General features: G+C 41.8%; 1 protein-coding gene across 1 annotated transcript in view; it reads left to right on the top strand.

Annotated features, from left to right (window-relative positions):
• Positions 1-19,671, top strand: part of LOC308281686 (microtubule-associated tumor suppressor 1 homolog) — a 124,678-nt gene that overhangs the window by 57,364 nt on the left and 47,643 nt on the right. The window contains exons 5-6 of the mRNA XM_080721932.1: positions 8,439-8,548; positions 10,089-10,493. Of these exons, the coding sequence (XP_080578058.1) occupies positions 8,439-8,548; positions 10,089-10,493 (515 nt within the window). The remainder of the gene's footprint in view (positions 1-8,438; positions 8,549-10,088; positions 10,494-19,671) is intronic.

Raw genomic sequence — 19,671 nt, 5'->3', positions numbered from 1 at the left:
TGTTTAAAAATAGATTTATTTAAAAGAAAAGAAAAACACGGCCTGCTCACGTATTTGGAGGGTATTATGAATCACCAGAAAAAAATAATGTGTGTTTTTAATCAATCTGTCATGGTTAAAATGGAGTTTGAAGTTGTATTTGTATTTGTATTTATTTATTAGCACACATAGTTGAAATACAAGCAAAACAATACATCTGTATAACATATTGTGCAGGAGAAGTTAAGAAGCCATAAGGCTTATAAAGAACTTCCCCTAATTTTTAAAAGCAGTGTTATGGATTTATATTAATATCCAGTCAGGGTGAAGTCAACCATTTATTGAAGAAGATTCATCAGCATCAGAGAAACAGCATACAGCATACACAGCATAGAGAGCTCTGGCCTGCTGGCCAGAGCTTTGCCCTGTTGGGCAGAACTCCTCCTGAAGTGTCATATGGGACACCTTTTATACACCAAAGTGCTCTCCCTAGACGGAGATAGAATCTAAGCATCTATACTAGTACCATACAGTTTATAATAAGGCTGACTGGTTAAGTTGCAATGACCATGTATAGTATCACTTAGTACAGGTTTTATGCTGACACAGAGGAGAAGTGGAGGTCACAGTCCATGGTTGTCAGCTGTTAGATTGACAGCAGCAGGTACATCTAAATGTAGTAGCCTAGTGAGATTTTCTTGTAGACTACATACAGTACACTTATTTGTTACACTATAAATATTACTACCACAGCAGACATAAGTATACATATTTAAAAAATAAAAAATATACAGTATGTTCAATAAACATGCAATAAAGTACATAAAATACATGCATATATACTACAAACGATCTACAGACCTGTACACACAAGCAAATACACATTTATCTACTATATTTGAGCCATGAGATTTTTATTTTTATTTTTATTTATTTTTTGCTTTAAAGACCTGTAATGAAGTTCCCTTTAGCCTTGGATCGGTGGCATTCCATAACCTCTGTATCTTATTTCAAACTGTATGGGCCCCCCTCCTGGAGGAGGAGGACTGGTAACATTTACATCAAATATCTAAATATTGAATCAAGCAAATTAAAAAACTGTTCAGGGTGTTCATAAAAGTCTGATTAGACGATAAGATGACCAAAAGTTTTTTTTTTTGTGAAATATCCCTTTAAACCAAAGTGTTCAGAAGAAAGCTTACCTATGAGTGGATGTGAGTTGGAGCTGAGTCTTCGAGGAAAAAGTTTCAGCAAAGAACAGATGCCTCCAATTTCCGTAAGGGGTTGAAGTCTGAAACTGTATAGTGTGTCTGTAGGTGTGCACAGCAGATTGGTATTCCTTAAATATCTTCTGAGGCCAGCCTTGCCCGGTAATGGTTCTCTGAGTCGTCCAATCAGCGAGAAGGGGAGGCAGGTTCATTAACATTTGATGTCCATCAGTGAGAGGGGGAGGGGGAGCTTTCACTGCCCCCATTTTTCTAGAGGAAACTTTTGTGTAGTAGGATCTTAAACAGACGTGCATCTTGTGTAATGTAAAGTCGTCACTATCTTGTCACTGCCAGTAAAAGAGAACATAACAATGTTCTCTCTTAACTGGAAGTGACATACATTACTCAAGTGTGAGCTATGCCCACCATCTTTCAAAAAGAGAAGGTCAATATCATCAGTTTATAAAGGGATAGCTACAGTAATTATGCTAAATTATGTGTGTTTTGGTATGGGGGTTCATGAACTGGGGCATGGAACCTGCATCATAATTGATTTGTCCCACTTACTGTAGCTCAAAACATTTCTGAATGACTGATTGTTCAAAAAGAGAGGGTCAATAATAAGAGAAAACCATCAGTTTGAAGTAAAGGAAAGGAAATCAAACCCTAGTTATACATGGCATTGCAAGGACAAGCTGTAACATAAACAATATCTATCAACCTAGGAAAACATCTTACAGTACATCATGTTTGTCTTCAATGCATGATACAGCATAATCTACTCTTACTAACGTCACTCATAATCACTCATGATAATATAATATCTATTACTGTTATTGACGCTACGTAATCAATCATGATAACATAAACTCTACGACAGCACCCATACATATATTCATGATTTTCACTCTCAGCTTTGGGTTTAATTGAGTAAATCAGAATTGTGTTGTACATTCAAATGTATTCACCTCCATATAAGGGGAAACATAATAGTCCAGACTCCAGTTTCATTTGTCCAAAAAATGAAGGTTTGTTCAAATTTTCTGGAGATTAGGAAAACTATACATTTTTTGAAACTTCAGAGTATAACAAATCAGAATATCCATGATTCCATTTGCGCTGAAGCCAATATGGTGGCCATCTTGGAGTTTGACAAATGGCAACCTTTGAATATTCGTTTTTCAATATCCCGACTTCTAGATTATGTAGGATCATGATTCTAGTGGCTAAATCAACATTTTTAGAGTCAAGAAATCCAATGGTGCTAATTAGAAATATTTACAAATTATCAATGGCACAGATTAGTAACATTTTAATATTCGTTTTTGCACTATTTTGACCTCTAGAGTATATAGGATCATGATTCCAGTGGTTAATGTAACATTTTAGGGAAATCAAGATATTATCTGAAGAGACAAGAGACTGACACAAAATGTTGTCATTTATTTACACCCAACATTAAATTTAATCCATTAAGTTTCAAACTACCAAGTAAAAACTGGTATTGTTGCCGTCGGGTGGAAACCTTGTATGTACAAAGCCGTTACTTCTCAGAAAATGGAAACAATAACCTGTTCCAATGGATCCAATGAATATATTATTTAGTCATAAGCTCTTGTTAATACTTTTTGTTCTTTCAATATTCATAAACCCCACAGACAGACACTTCAATGTTCAATGGATTTAATTAAACAAAAGCTGGAGGGGAGAAGGCAAAGGGACCAGGTGGAGAAAGGGGCAGCGTGGGTCAGAGTGGGCAGTCCGTGTGGCGCTTGGTCCAAGTGGGGTAATGGCACAACCTCGCCGAGGTCGCATGTCACCCTGAGGCGTCTTACTAGTAGTAAGCTAGAATAGATCAGCAGGCAGAGAATAGTGGCATACTGTATAAGTGAGGCAATAAATGCTCTGGCTACTCAGTGGAAACAGGCAAGCTTACAAATAGCAAGAACACAGTCATCTATACATCATCCTCATTATCATTACTGTCACTAGTCAATCTTAACAGTCTTCGTCGTTTTGGCAGTCAGCACTACACTGACATAATTCCGTACAGAGTAGCTCCACTGCAAGATCATCTACAGTATGTGACAGTCTGTTTGCAGTGACATCTGACCATCTCCATGATTGCCTTTGTTACTGGGAGGGACTCAGTTTTAACTGTTTTCAGATGGCCATCCTCGTCCTTGCCATTGTTGAATGGGTCAAGGAACTCCTGCTTAGCTACATGTGCCTGACTCCACACTCTGGCCTTGATATGGACTCTATGCTGCATAAGAGCACCATGTGTTTGCAGAATAGATGCCATCTCAGCTCAGGGGTGTTTCCCCTTCGGTAAGTATGCAGTGCATACAAACTACTACTGTATATTCAATATCCTCTGTTACATCACTGGTTTAAGAAAGCATCTTCATGGCTTTGAGCACAACACATCTGTGTCTGGGGAGAAGAACATGAGCTGTGCATCAAATAGTTTGCTGTGTGAAGCCAGAACTGTAAGGTGGATCAACATGGTGTCTGCTTCTTCATGGTTATTGGCTTCAAAGTGCAGTTAACTGTTAGTATTGGTGTGTCCTACAGTGGACGCAATGCCAATCGTGGGGGAGTCTTTGCTGTATTCAATGGTCTTTGATAGGGCTGGGGCGGTATGGATTTTTAATTATCGCGGTAATAAGTCACTGTTTACCGACGGTATGGTGGCATCTTCCCCAAAAATGATAAGAAAGAAGAAGAAAGAAAAAAACATAGTATGCATTACTCAACCGCTGTATTGCAGTTATTGCACCTAGTCGTAGACTGTCACCACACCAAGGCAACTCCTTGCAAATAGTCGCAACTCTTGCAACAAAACAGTTTTAAGGCCATGTCACAACAATGCAACTCCTTGCAACTGCCATTGGGGAGAATGGTTGCAAGCATAGGCGGCGGGCGAGCCAAACGTTTGGCGAGGCAAAAAAAGAAAAAATGTTTTTTAAATAAATTTGAAAAAAAAAAAAAAAAATCTTCAAAAATGGCCCAAACTCGGGAAACTCGGGGTTGGCACAGGGGTGGTACCAATACAAACTCGGGAAACTCTGGGTTGGCACCAGATGTGTTAAGACCAGACCATTTTAGGTCATTATGAAATAATATTGCTGTGCAATTTAATTTGCAAATCAGCGGGCGGTGCGTAAATGCGGTCGCTCTCTCCGTCTGTCTGTCTGTCTGTCTGTCTGTCTGTCTGTCTCTCTCTCTTACCGTGAACCGGTGTTGTGCGTGAGGCTGCTGGCTTTTCCTCCGAGGTGGAAGGTCTGGTGACATGAGGTTAGCTCCTGGCAGCTTCTGAATTACTTTGTTTATTCCTTATATCCATTTGCTTTTTGAAATGAGCTCAAAATAGTGCGCTGGTGTTCGCTACAAATAAATAAATGACACAACTTTGTGTCAATGAGAGAAATCATCTGTCTCTTTCTCTTCAGATAATATCTTGATTTCCTCACACACAAAGCGTGCACAGCACACACACACACACAAACTTGTACATCCTTGATAATGTTGCCACTGCATTCGCAGATGTTTTCATACACGGCTAATCAACTTTAGAGAGAAAGACAGTTGAACCATTTACCAAGATGATTAGTGGGATCTTGGTAACATCCAGAAACAAAGTGACAGACTAGTAATGAGTTGTCTGACTCGCACACCAGCTTGGTGTGATCTACGTGGCACACTGTAGTGCAGTGGTTCCCAAACCTTTTAGCTCAATATTCTTTTTTTATATAGGAGACTGAAAAAAATAGATATTTAGGCCTACTGACGACGCATAAAAATGTGTTCACAACCCAAAGATGGGTCCTGACCCACAGTTTGGGAAAGAAACCTTGTCTGTCAGAAACCTTGTATCTCCAAGTTTCAAATTTGTACTTTTTTTCGCAAAGTAAAGCACTGCTTCACCATACAAGGCCGTTGCACTCGCGGTGCGAGGCTTTGTGTGCTTGTAGATCGGCTGTTTTCACTAGTCTGAATCATTTTCAAAATGATAAATACAAAACGAACGGTATTTGGACATACAAGGTTTCCACCCGACAACGTTGATATAAAACCCCACAGATGTATGTCTTCATCTGCAAGCCAAGAAGCAGAATAAGTGAAGCACTCTGGTTTTCCTGTATGTTCCTTCATGGTGATTTACTAATGCAAAAATCTGGGAGGAGAATTACTGTAACGAACTAGGTCAGTGGTTCCCAACATTTGCTGGATCAAGGCCCACTTGCGGCCCACCCAGTGACCACTCGCGGTGAGAATTTGTACAGATCTGGCGTTTGCATCTTCCTCATGCGGAGATGTCATGATGAGGCAGTGTGTTTGCTGTTGTAACACTTTTACTAGTGCGAGCCCATTACTGGAAAGGGCTGTCTGAAGCCGTTAGCATTGTAGCTGACGTCAAAGACATTTATTTAAGTGTGTGTGAGTGCAGTGCATGCACGTCTCTTTTACACAGAAAAAGTGAGATTTACAGAAGAGTTGGAGAAGATAGTAAATCTGTTTGATAAATAACAGGAGTAGAGATGTCTCTAATCGGAGCTGATGTGAATTGTGTATAATGGTAAAAATCAAGGCGTAATTCTAAACTAAAACAAAGATTCTGTACACGGAATTTAACCGCTAATATAACCGAAAAAACTGACCCCTTATGGGACCCTTAAATCAACAATTATAATTTTATAGATTTGTTTATTTTGTTATTTGTTATTTGATCATTCTAATTGTTCATTTATAGTGTAAGTGTCAGACTGCATTTAATCCATCTGTGAATGCTGCTCAGGGTCACTAAGGTCAACACGTTGGCAAATTTACTGCGAGGAAAGCAAACGGATGTTGCCAGCGCGCCACATGCTCTGTTGAGGGTCATTGTAGATACGACCCTTGGATAAACGTGATGCTAAACTTTGAGCTTGAACTGTGACCTTGAAGCTTTGACATGCACCAATCAATATCACAGGTCCTGACCTCCCCTTTAGGGCGAGGTTGCTTTTTGCCCTTTGGTGTCTTACTGGTTAAATATGTCCCCAGAGTTTATCACAAATATTGATCTGCAAAGATCATTACAGTACACATTGAGCTTGTTTGTACTGTAGGTAACTAGGTTTCCATTTTTTTTTCTGATGCTCTGTCCACATGATACATAATGTCATTTGACATTTGACAACCTTATGACACCACACGGTCAAAACATGGTATGACATTGTGTTATGACAGGCTGCAGACAAACAACAACTTGAATAAAAGACCATTGTGTCGTTTGATATTGGGTCCTGCGTGACAGTGTGACAACCAGACAAAATATTTCCAGTGTTCTGACAAACATGTGTTGCTCAGTGGTTTCCAGCAGAGGGCAGTATTTCAGAGAGAAGCGCACCACCTTGTTTACCAAACCTCTCTGCAACAATGAACACTACTGCTGTGAATTCCCTGTCTCTTTGTGAGGTTAAATGAAACTGAAAATCACACAGAAACTAAAATGTGGCTTGGAATATATGATGGAATTAGAGAGGTTAATGTAATGGTTACTGTGATTCTGTGTGGACAGATTTCACACAGCTAATGTGTGAAACATTGTGGTGGAGTTTGTATTAAGGTTAAGCACTGCCCCCAACACTCACGCACGCAGACACACACACACACACACACACACACACACACACACACACACACACACACACACACACACACACACACACACACACACACACACACACACACACACACCAACATACAATGAGGTTTATTTTCGGTCAGGGAACCCTTTGAATCGGAGGTATATACAGATACATGGACGGGAGGAGGGAAGAGGCTAATGGCATTGTAACATGTAATGAAGAATGGGAAGAGACAGGAGTAGAGATTGGAGAATAGTCAGAAGACTTTCTCTCTCTCCCTCGCTCTCTCTCTCTCTAATTGCACAGTGCTTCGGCCCTCCGATGCTGATGCACTTAATGTACATCTAGGGACCTCTCTCCACTCCTCTCTCTTTCTCTCTGTCTCTCTCACACGCACGCACACACGCACACACACAGGGGTGTCACACCAAATTATGGGCCCTGGGTACAAGGATTCACTGCGGGCCCCCCATGAATGTTCTTCATAAGGGGAGGAGGTTTAACTGTTGAAAAATAGCAGATATACAAGCTCACAGTGCGGCTCTTAATGTGAACATTTGTGCAAGTCTTTGAATATTTCAAATCCTTGTAAGGTTTTTTGAAAAACCTATGTTTCTATGTCAGTGGTGCTCAAACCTTTTCATGTGAAGGACGCCCAAAATGATATGTATTTGGCCACAGACCCCCATCTCAAAATATTTAGTTCCAGCATCTTCCAGGGACCCCCCAGAAGCAAAATTGGAGTTATAAATGTTCGCTTAAAAATACATTTATATATTCAAAGATTTGCACACATTTTCATGACTTTTCAAAAATAGCAGATCTACAAGCTGGCAGGCTGTGAGCTTGTATATCTGCTATTTTTCAATAGCTAAAGTATATAAAATAATTTTGGGCCTTAGTAACTCAGTCCCACTTTCCTCCCCCCCTTGTGACGCCCCTGCACGCACGCATGCGCACACACACACACACACACACACACACACACACACACACACACACACACACACACACACACACACGTCTCACACACACACACACACACACACACACACACACACACACACACACACACACACACACACACACACACTCTTATTCTTTCACATACACAACACAACACTGCCCATCATTACCAGGCATTCCCAGGATGTATCTCTCTAAGCCCAGAACAGTCAGCAGCAGGGCGTATTCTGTCTTTTACTGGACAAGCGAGCGTGTGCGACGACGAGTGTGTGTGTTTGTGTTTGTGCAAGAGTTTCACCTTTTTTTTTAATTTCATTTATATATGTATGTGTGAGAGACTGTGTGTTTGTATGTTTGTTTTGTTCAGTTTTCTCCTAAATGTGTATGGTTTGCTTATTTTGTTTTTAAAGCACACATTTCTGTTTGATATTTTGGGATTTTTCAGAAAGGTGAATCAATGTTCGTTTGGTGTGCTTGGTGTGTGGTGCTAGCACGTCGTAGCGTACCTCCCGACCCGGCGATGGTCTGACTAGGCTGGGAGGGTTGAATGTGTGTGTGTGAGTGTGTGTGTTCCGTGTGGGTGTTGTTGACACCATGTTGAACGTAGCAGCCGCTCGGTCGTCACTAAGTGGACGTTGTTCTCTTGCAGTGGACAAGAACAAGCCGCGGGGGGCGCCAGCGAGACCCACCTCCACCCCGACGCAGCCAGCCTCCAACGGCGGAGCCAACCAGAACCAGCAACAGGCTTCACCAGACCCGGTAGGTCCTCCTCTAGCTCACTGGTTCTCAACCTGTGGGTCGGGACCCACAGGGGGGTCCCCAATTTATTTTGGGGGGTCCCCAGATGATTGACTTAACTCATTTGCCGCGATCCCCGAGGTAACCGGAGATTTCCCACTGTACCGCCCTGCCATGCCCGAGGAACCAGAAGATTTAATTAGCTTTAATCATTATGAAACAATTAAAAGTATGATCGCTGTTTTTCACCGGTTCGGACTCTTTAGGCCCGCCTCCTAACTGTATCCGGCCGCATTTCCGGTTTTGACCAGATCTAGGTATCCGGTCTGAGCCTGGGCCATAGTCCCGCCTCCATTGGTTTACATTATAACAGAAGAGAAAGCTACTCGGCGATGGAAAGCTTGTTTTTCAATCCGATTTTTGCGTTTGGAAACTTTGATCCAGTCTTTACACGCCTGGATTATGATCCCCGCACATATCGTGCGCTTTGTGTGCGAACGTGTCCACGAGTTACCATGGAACCAAATGGACCCATTTATATGTACACTGTCAGAGTTAAGGGGAGAAATGTAAATGTTTGAGAAGCACTGGGTTAAACGGTAAATCATCAACACCCCAACACCATATTCCTCCGACGGCTGATTCAATCTACCGGCATCACACGTCAACACAACACATCACCTGCACCAGCAGCCTATAATGGCCCCATTCAGCCCAATAAAGAATGTAATGTGTACATGACAAAGAAACATTGTAGCCGACTAGCAGGCATTATTAGGTTATGTGACAGAAATCCTTTAATCTATGGACTATGTGACCTACATGTAAGATACACTGAGGACCTGCTCTGTCTGGAACCCACAGCACACCACACATTAAAAGGCTTAGTGTTAATTTAACTATTTTTTATTATTATTTTATGCTTTAACTATTGAAAAAATAGCAGATCTACAAGCTCACAGCGCAGCACCGAGCTTGTAGATCTGCTTCAAAGATTTGCTAAAATTTTCACGACTTTTCAAATATAGCAGATCTACAAGCTGGCAGCACGGCACTCTGTGCCGCACTGTGAGCTTGTATATCTGCTATTTTTCAATAGTTAAAATCATTAAATAATTCTAGGCCAAAATGGGTTAAATAAACACTTTTTTTTAATAAAGTGAACATTTGTAACTCAAATATTTGCTTCTGGGGGGTCCCCTGATACAAAATATTTTGAGACGGGGGTCGGCGGCCAAATACATATAATTCTAGGCGGCCAAATACATATAATTCTAGGGGTCCTTGACATGAAAGAGTTTGAGAACCACTGACAGTAGAAACGTGTTTTTCCAAAAAACCTTGGAAGGATTTAGAAGACACTTATAGAATCGGGTCAAAATCGGGTAAAAATTCAAATCTTCACAATTCTTTCAAAAATAGCAGATCTACAAGCTCGCAGCGCGGCACTCGGTGCCGCACTGTGAGCTTTTATATCTGCTATTTTTTAATAGTTAAAGCATAAAGTAATGCGTGATAATGTGTACCCGGTCTAAAGTAATTTCCCTTTCTCTCCCTATAGGTGCCAGACTTACTCAACGCGAATGTACCAGCAGCCACACCTGCTCTCCCGGTACCAGCCGGCGGCGCCGCCACTGCCACCAACCACGCCGGCTCAGGAACCACCCCGACCTCGGGACTCCACGTGTTCAGAGCCAGAGCCGGGTCTCGGTCCAGCCCCAAAGCGGGCTCTCGCTCCCTCCAGCAGAACGGACTGGTGGGACCCGGACCCGGCAAGGCCTGCAGCGTAGCGGAGGCCGGCGGCGGGTCCACGGCGCCCCCCGCGGGAGAAGGAGGTAAACAGCAGAACCTCAGAGAGCAGCAGGACAAGAAGAACCAAGGCGTCAACCAGTTGAGGAGGCTCCTGGTCCAGGGCAACAGGAGGGTGGAGGCTCTGGCCACGGTCATCCAGCACGTCTTCTCTGAGGTAAAGGCTCAAATACTTGCTTCTGGGGGGTCCCTTATACCAGGGGTTCCCAAACTTTTTTGTCTCAGGGCACCCCATAAATATTTTTTTAATCCGAGGCACCCCTACATTATAATTTTCACTCCCAGCACCTTATATTTATAGCATATCGTCATTGTCGGGTGGAAACCTTGTGTCCAAAACCGTTCGTTTTGTATTTATCATCTATAAAATGTACTAAACTAATGAAAACAGCCGATCTATAAGCACACGCATCGCGAGGCGTTGTGTGCTTGTAGATCGGCTGTTTTCACTAGTTTTGTGCGACAGAGTAATGACAGTGACAGTAATTATATTTTAGTGATTATGTTGTGAGGAAAACTTTGAGATAATAGCCAACTGACAGAAAATAACTGTGTTCCAAATAAATTCCAAATATTATCAAATGATCTCACGGCACCCCTGGACTGCCGTCGCGGCACCCTAGGGTGCCCCGTCACCCACTTTGAAAACCCCTGCCTTATACATACATTGTATAAGGGCGGCCAATTACATATAATTCTAGGGGTCCTTGACATGAAATAGTTTGAGAACCACTGACTAGATTTTTCCAAACATAGCAGATCTACAAGCACCGAGTGCCGCGCTGTGAGCTTGTATATCTGCTATGTTTCAATAGTTGAAGCATAAAAATGTAGTTCATTGGTTGCTGTTCACACACAACTGAAAACCTCACACACAATGCTAAACATGACACACTCTCCCTAAGATGACTCTGCCATCAAATCACCTAACTGTGTTCACAAAATGGAATTTGTGTTTTAATTTGGTACACACAGTGGGACTGATATGAGTCTATCTGGGGTCTACTCCTCCTTTTATCTCTTCTTTACAGCAGCGATTCTTTCTTATTTGAAGGACCCCCTCGTAACTCCAACCAAATGGACCCATAACCATTTGTACACTGTCAGAGGTACAGGCCTGTAAGGGTCCATTTGGTACTGATGAAGGCCAACTGTGGCCGTAACGTTGCACTCTTTGTGTGAAGTAAAAGATTATTCGGAGCCCTGATGTCTGCACCAAATCTCTTTTTCCAAAAATGGCCGATCTACAAGCTCACTAAAGTGTCACGTTGCAATGCGCAGCGAGCTTGCAGATGGCCTATATGTTCGCTCTTCGTCGTCTATGGCAATGGTTCTCAACCTGTGGGTCCCCACATTTTTTGCGGGGATCCCCGATTAGTTTAATGTGCAACAAATATGCAATTGTTTTCTCTCAACAGTAAACAGACCAACATAAAGTTTAAGTGTACATAGGGTATCTGCACATTTCTAAAGTGACAATGTAAGGACTTTCTAATAGCTCATTAAATTAAACATTGGCAAATATTAGAGGCAGAAATTGTGAAATTAGCCGATCTACATGCTCGCAACAGTTGTCAGGGTAGGTAGGGGGTCCCCAGTTAAGACATGATTATGTTGGGGGTAGTGGCCTGAAAAGGTTGAGAACCACTGGTCTATGGGGCTTAAGTGGTTACTGCATTCTACCTTCAGTCGTCCAGATGAAGTCATGTACAAAGGGCTATAATACAACCCTCTGTTGTGCAACTGTGTGAGACGGACTGATCCTCCAGTGCCACAATGGTGATCAGCTGTCGTTTCTGACACGGCCTGCTGCTGCTATTTACGCTGTTGGTGGGGTTGCTTGGAGCGGTACGACCGGCCAAACACCTCCTGGCAGCCGCGAGGAACGTGTAGGAATCTGAGCAAGCTTGTGCTGTTCTTTTGTGTGTGTCTTTTGTGTGTGTGTGTGCAGGGACGTGATGGGCCCCTGATTCTGCCCGGGAAAAAGAGTTGGAGAGGCCCTCATTTTTATTATTTTTTAGTTATATTTTGTCGTTGTCGGGTGGAAACCTTATATGTCCAAAACCGTTTGTTTTGTATTTATCATTTTAAAAATGATTTAAACTAGTGAAAACAGCCGATCTACAAGCACACAACGCCTCGCGGTGCGAGGCGTTGTGTGCTTGTAGATCTGCTGTTTTCACTACTTTTGTGCAACGGCCTTGTATGATGAAGCAGGGCTTTGCTTTGCGAAAAAAATTACAAATTTAAAACTTGGAGATACAAGGTTTCTGCCCGACTTTGTTGGCCGCCCAGCCCCCAAATTTTATTGTTAATTTTTTCCTAATGGCTGGCCTGGACCAGGCCGGGAATGAACCGGCCGTTCGGGAGTTGTCCCGCTTTTCCCAATGGCCAGCACGTCCCTGTGTGTGTGTGTGTGTGTGTGTGTGTGTGTGTGTGTGTGTGTGTGTGTGTGTGTGTGTGTGTGTGTGTGTGCGTGTGCGTGTGTGTGTGCGTGCGTGCGTGCCAGCTGTGTTTGCCAGGGAATGATCAGAATGGTATTTTTTCCCCCCTTTTTAGCCCAGATGAATAAATCGCACATCCTTGTTTACTCAAAGGTTTAACAGATTATTCATTTTCCATCTCTTTTGTTTAAAAATCAAGCATTTTGGCTGTAATCGGCTCCTGATTGTATTTGAAGGATTTCACACTCCAAAATGTTTGGATATGAATTTATATCAACAATAATATTAGGATTTGTATTGGTAGATGCTCTTATCCAGAGTGACCCACAATATGCTGATCTTGCATGTAATGCTTTTTCTACCACTTGTTGTGGTCACATGTTCAGATACTGGATTCTGATTGGCTTAAAACAGTGGTAAATCAGTCAACAACCTTGAGTTGGCTCATGGACCCCGCCCACTGTTGTGTTGCAGTTGTAACATTTCCAAGATCAATGCAAGTTACAACTGTGTTTTCTTTCATTTATATGGTAGAATTGGTAGAAAAGCAATTTACCATTCGAGGGTCTTGGGTTGTTGGCTGATTTACCACTGTTTCAGGGTTGTGGCACGAGGCGAAAATCAGCCAACAACCCACTCCCTCTCATGGTAAATGACTTGCCTTTCATGTAAAAGTAGGTGGCAATTATAAAAAAAAAAAAGAAATGTGAATGGTGGAGATTCTGTGAGAAACTCCTCAGCTGTTGATGCCATTATCATTGTTATGATGATGGTGTTGGTATGTTTGAGGTGTGTGTTGAGATGCTTGGGTGGGAAATAATCGCTGTTTTCACTAGAAAGTGATTCTTGGCAGTGATGCGAGGCAGGTCCACACCCATGTTCCCTTAACCCTGCATACTACTGTACAGTAGGGCATTCACCAAATATTAGAATATTTGAATATCAAAGTCACTATTCGACGTTGTTCGCCTAAGTCGAATATTCGCTTATTTTATTTTTATTTTTATTGTTTTCTCTTTAAAAAATATATAGTTTATAAAGCATGGCTAGATAGGAAGTCATAAGAATGAGTTGTCAATGGCCCTGGTGGATGAATTTGTTAATGCTCTATACCAGGGGTTCTCAAATATTTTTAGGCCATGACCCCCAAAATAAACATATTTGAACTGGGGACCCCCACCCTGACAAGCACTTGGAATTGTAGGTATTACATTTAATGTGACTCGGTTCCGCAGATAAATATTGTTGCGAGGCGCTGTGAGCATGTAGATCTGCTATTTTCACAATGTTCGCCTCTTGTTTACTTAATATCTGACAGTTTGGCCAGTCCTGTCAAATATTCGACTATTCGAATACTTTGAGGTCGAATAATTCGAATACTAAAAATCACTATTTGTGAATGCCCTACTGTACACCATCCCAGGAGAGTTGAGTCTGACTTGTACTACGTTGCACGGTCGACAAGCTCTCGACCTTGACCGATGCAACGCGTTGTGAGATTGTAGATCTGGCTATGTCGGCGCATCCATTTTTGTGTTGATGGAATGCTGTGTGTGTGTCTGTTGTACTTATATAAATTGTGAATGCATGCAGGCATGTATAGTGTGTGGTATGTACTGAAAAATTACTATTTTTTTTTACTAAAGTAAAAGTATCAATAAAAAGTCCGGTAATCAAAATTTACTGGAGTAAAAGTACAAAAGAATTGCCATCAAAATGTACTTAAAGTACCAAAAGTAGAAAGTACTCATTATGCAGAATGTCCCATTTGAAATCGCAGATCTACAAGCTCACATTGAGCTATTGTCAAAGAGCCACAGTTTAAACGAGGCTGAAGTGGTTAATGTATGTTTTGTAGCAATAATCAAAATCCACAAAGTAACTTGTAACTAAAGTTTTCAAATAATTGTAGTGGAGTAAAAGTACAACATTTGCCTCCGAGATGTAGTAGAGTGGAAGTCAAAATATAGAAACATGGAAATACTCCAGTAAAGTAAATGTACCTAAATGATTGACTTAAGTACAGTACTTGAGTTGAGTACATGATGTACTTAGTTAATTTACACCACTGTATGCAGTGTATGTTGTAGTAAGTGTCTAATAGGACAGTGGTTCTCAACCTTTCTCAACCCCCAAAATAATCACATTTTAACTGGGGACCCCCACCCTGACGGGCACTTTGTAATAACACGGTTATATTGTGAAAAAGCATGCTCACAACGCCTCGCAACACAAGGCGTTGTGAGCATGTAGATCTGCTATTTTCACAATGTCTGCCTCTAATATTTGACAATTGGGTCAATGTTTAATTCGTCATTTTAGAGGTATTGAAAAGTCCGTAAATTGTCACTTTAGAAATGTACATAAACCCTCTATACACTTAAACTTTATGGTGGTTTGTTTACTGTTTAGCGAGAAAACAGTGTTGCACATTAAGTTAATCACCTGGGGACCCTCCCAAAATAATTTGGTGACCGTGCGTGTGCGTGTGCACGTGCGTGTGATGCATCTCATGGGGCTTCATTGGCTTAAGCCCCGTTTTCATAGAGCAAAACTTCAGGAAGTTTTTTCCAAAATTACGGCAATTTTGAAATTCACGCCATGTGAAAACGGCCACCTATTTTGTGTGCCGGAAGTTTTGGTGCCCCAAACGTGACGTGAAAATACCTAGTAATTTTCGCTGAAAGTACCGTGACAATACATATTTCCCTCCAGTGAAAACGCATGCCGCGAATTTGCCGTTTTTTTTTACAACCAGGTGCATGAAAGGAGCCAGTTAACAGTTTAAAACATTGTATCTGGGATTGAAAACGACCTGAATGTAAAGGAATATATAGAAATAAAGTAGGTCTACAGCTTCACCTTGTATAGGGGATTAATTATTTAGGCTAGAATCGCATTGACAAACACAGCAGAAGTCTCTTTCTTTCTCTGGTCATCCATCGTTTATGGTGCCGCGTGAAGAAAAAAAAACACAGCTAATAATCTACAAGCCCACAAGTGCAACACGTTGCATCATGCAGCGATCCTTTCTGAACCTTATGTGTTTTTGCATGAAGAATATGTCTTGTAACTTGTTAAATCCATTTGAAGGGTTCAGGAACCGTTCAGGCCGGGTGAGAGAGAAAAAGAAAGACAGAAGCGAAGACTCGAAGCACCCGTTACGGCTGCTCAACAAGCAGTGAGACTGTATGGCGTGTTGCCATGCCTGCTACTTATAAGCGACTATGGGCTTGATTTCCGTAAAGTTGCTTATATATAATTTGATCGTTTCTGGTTGCGTTTTATTTGTTGTAAGCTTCTAGATCACTTTTCAAGTAGCTGATGCGGCGATGCGTTTAGTTTTAAAGTGCTCTTGTGGCCTAGATAATATCACTTTTTGGGCTTATTTTCGTACACCTGGTTGCTTATTTCTCTCGCAAAGTCTGGCAACACGGACTTATACCGTGACAATGGTTTTAGTGAAAACGATGTATTTTATGGCAATGCCTGCATTTTTGCTCATGTGAAAACACCCAAAAAACAAAACTCCCGGCAGGTTGAAAATTATTATGCTAATTATTTTGCAGGAAAAATTCCGGAACTGTAGTGAAAACATGCCTTTAATCTCTTGTGTGTGTGTGTGTGACAGATTTCATTCAACCTCAGCTGATCTGCAGTGCATTTAGGGGACGGGAAGGGGATGCGGTTGTGTTGGGTGTTTTCTAGGAGACAACACCCCGCCCCGTTCACATCTACAGATGCATTCCCTGCATTTCTCTAAGTTCTTGCTGTGGCGAGCAGTTATTATTAACTGTCCTCCTCTTCTCCCCCTCGTTGCTAGATTTACAGACGCATTTAAAGACTCTCGCTTTGAGGACTTTATTGCTGTTACGGTCTTATATCTGTTTGTGTCTTGGTAGCAGGGGCGTCACAAGGGGGGGAAAGTGGGACTGAGTTACCAGGGCCCAAGGTGGAGGGGCCCTAGTAACTTTAGCTATTGAAAAATAGCAGATATACAAGCTCACAGCGCGGCACCGAGTGCCGCGCTGCGAGCTTGTAGATCTGCAATTTTTTGAAAAGTTGTTAAAATGTGTGCAAATCTTTGACCCTAACCCTAACCCTAACCCTTTGTAACTCGAGTGCCGCGCTGCAAGCTTGTAGATCTGCAATTTTTTTGAAAAGTTGTTAAAATGTGTGCAAATCTTTGACCCTAACCCTAACCCTTTGTAACTCAAGTTTTGGAAGTTTCTGGAACTAAATATTTTGAGATGGGGGTCCGTGGCCAAATTCATCTAATTTTTTTGGGGGGTCCTTGACATGAAAAAGTTTGAGCATCACTGAGATAGAAACATAAGTTTATTGCACACATTTTCTCAATTTTTTCAAAAATAGCAGATCTACAAGCTCGCAGCGCGCGCTGTGAGCTTGTATATGTGCTATTTTTCAATAGCTAACATTCATGGGGGGGCCCACAGTGAATCCTTGTACCCAGGGCCCAGAATTTGGTGTGACGCCCCTGCTTGGTAGCATGGTTGCAACCATGTGGTTTAGGCTGTTACATCAACAGAGATGAATCTATGGAATTTGGGGGCCGGGCCACAGGTTCCCGCTGTGTATGAACTGTATCTTGTGTGAACCCAACAAGTAAGAGTCCGTTCGTTATGTGTAATCTTTTAACCCATTTAGGCCTAGAATTAGAAGGATTCAAAAGACACTTATAGAATCGGGTCAAAATTCTAATGTTCACGACTTTTCAAAAATAGCAGATCTACAAGCTCGCAGCGCGGCACTCGGTGCCGCGCTGTGAGCTTGTATATCTGCTATTTTTCAATAGTTAAAGCATAAAATAATGATACACAAAATGTGTACCCGTTCTAAATGGGTTAATACCTCCGCTCTTCCTCAGTTGGAGGAAGTTTGGAGGTCTAGTCCAGTGGTTTCTCAAACGTCTTAATTCCGAAGACCACCATAACTCTGAGAGTGCACAGATGCCCATGCGGTTGAGCATCGATTCCTTGACCAATCACAGAACCAAACAGAGCAGCGTTCTTCCGCCCCCCGGCCTATAATTAAATTGATTATCTATCTTATTGTATTTTTAATTTTATTTTAATGCAGAGTAATTCAAATGAGTCTACAGTATGCTAACATGTGTTGAATTAACTGTGGTAAAAGTCATTAGTTTACGATTGGAGTCATTGGACTAACTGCTATTTCACAAAACTTGAACAAAATGGTACTGGATTAACAAATCTTGGCTGTTCCAGGCTAATTTTAATCAGGCTAGCTGGTTAATCCAGGTTAAATCCTCAATCCTTCCTTCGTGGAACAGGCCCCAGGTATGTTCGTATACATACCTAGGAGTAGTAATAGACCATCTTTTGTCATGGAAAGATCAGATTGAATCAGTGTGTAAGAAAACAAAGCAAAGAATCTACTTCCTTCACGGTTTAAGATCATTAAGGTGCTAGTAGACAGATTCTTCTTATGTTTTTCACTTCTGTCATTATGAGTGTTCTCCAGTACTGTAGTAACACCTGGTATGGATGCTTGTCTGCAGCCTTTAAGTCACAACTGCTCAAACAACTGAACGTTTGTTCAAATATAGTTGGACAACCACTTCAGAGACTATATATGACTACATATGACAACAGCATTCTAAGGTTGGCAAGGAATATTACGTCTAACATTAGCCATGTGTTTTATAGAGAATATAGATTGCTGCCTTCAGGAAGGAGATACAGTGTTCCAGTATACAATAAGGTCAGACTAAAAAGGTCCTTTGTCCATCCGTCACTCCATCGTCCATCAGTCGACTTTAAGACTTAATCAGGGGTAGCTTAGGCGGAGGACATTGCTCTTGTCTGTATGTCCTTATGTAAGTAATCCTGTTTTGTTCCTTTGTGTTATGTCAGATGTGTGTGTACATGTTTCGCATACATGGCTGCTGTGTCGCAAGACACATTTCAGGGTAAACTGACAACAAATTACTATATCATATCATATCATATCATACTGTACTTCACTTTGAGCACCAGTGATCTAGTCCAGTGGTTCTCAACCTTTTCAGGCTGCGACCCCCAAAATAATCATATTATTTTAACTGGGGACACCCCACCCTGATGAGCACTGAGAGTTGAGGCATTACAATTTGTATAACAAGGTCCTATTGTAAAAATAGCAGATCTACATGCTCACAACGCCTCGCACAACGCCTCGCAACATGCTCACGCAACGCGTGAGCATGTAGATCAGCTATTTTCATAATTTCTGCCTCTAATATTTGACAATATGGCCAATGAGGTATTAAAAAGTCCTTAAATTGTCACTTTAGAAATGTGCATATACCCTCTATACACTTAAACCTTAAGTGGATTTTTTTTTACTGTTGAGTGAGAAAACAATGTTGCACATTAAGTTAATCATCTCGGGACCCCCCAAAACAAAATTGGGGACTGCCCTGGGGGTCCCGACCCACAGGTTGAGAACTACTGATCTATTCTATTCAGGTCCAATGAGATCCTGTTAAAACAGATAAACTCATGTCCTGGTTTGGTGGGCTGTGGCTCTTGCAAAGCTTGAAAGAGCAGCGATTGGCCTAGCCAAGCAACAGGATGCTGTCAATCACAGAATCCGGGATGCTGAGAGTGGCCACTGAGTAAATATTTGCCACCTGATTCCTTGTGACTCGGCAATCCACGTGCTCCTAGAGTACATTAGTTACACACATTAACCACTTTCACCCTGGTGACCCGTTTTGTTTGGGCATGTTGTTTTATACTGTAGAACAGGGGTCTTCAGCAGGGGGTCTGGGACCCCTAGGGGGTCCTCAGAGTTACTATAGGGGGTCCTCCAAATCGTTGTGTGATAGAAACCTTTTTCTCTTTTTTTATATCAACCAATTGAACC

This window comes from Nannobrachium achirus (assembly GCF_963921795.1).
Source record: "Nannobrachium achirus genome assembly, chromosome: 3".
Lineage (NCBI taxonomy): Eukaryota > Metazoa > Chordata > Actinopteri > Myctophiformes > Myctophidae > Nannobrachium > Nannobrachium achirus.
This window is presented reverse-complemented; position numbering and strand designations above follow the sequence as displayed.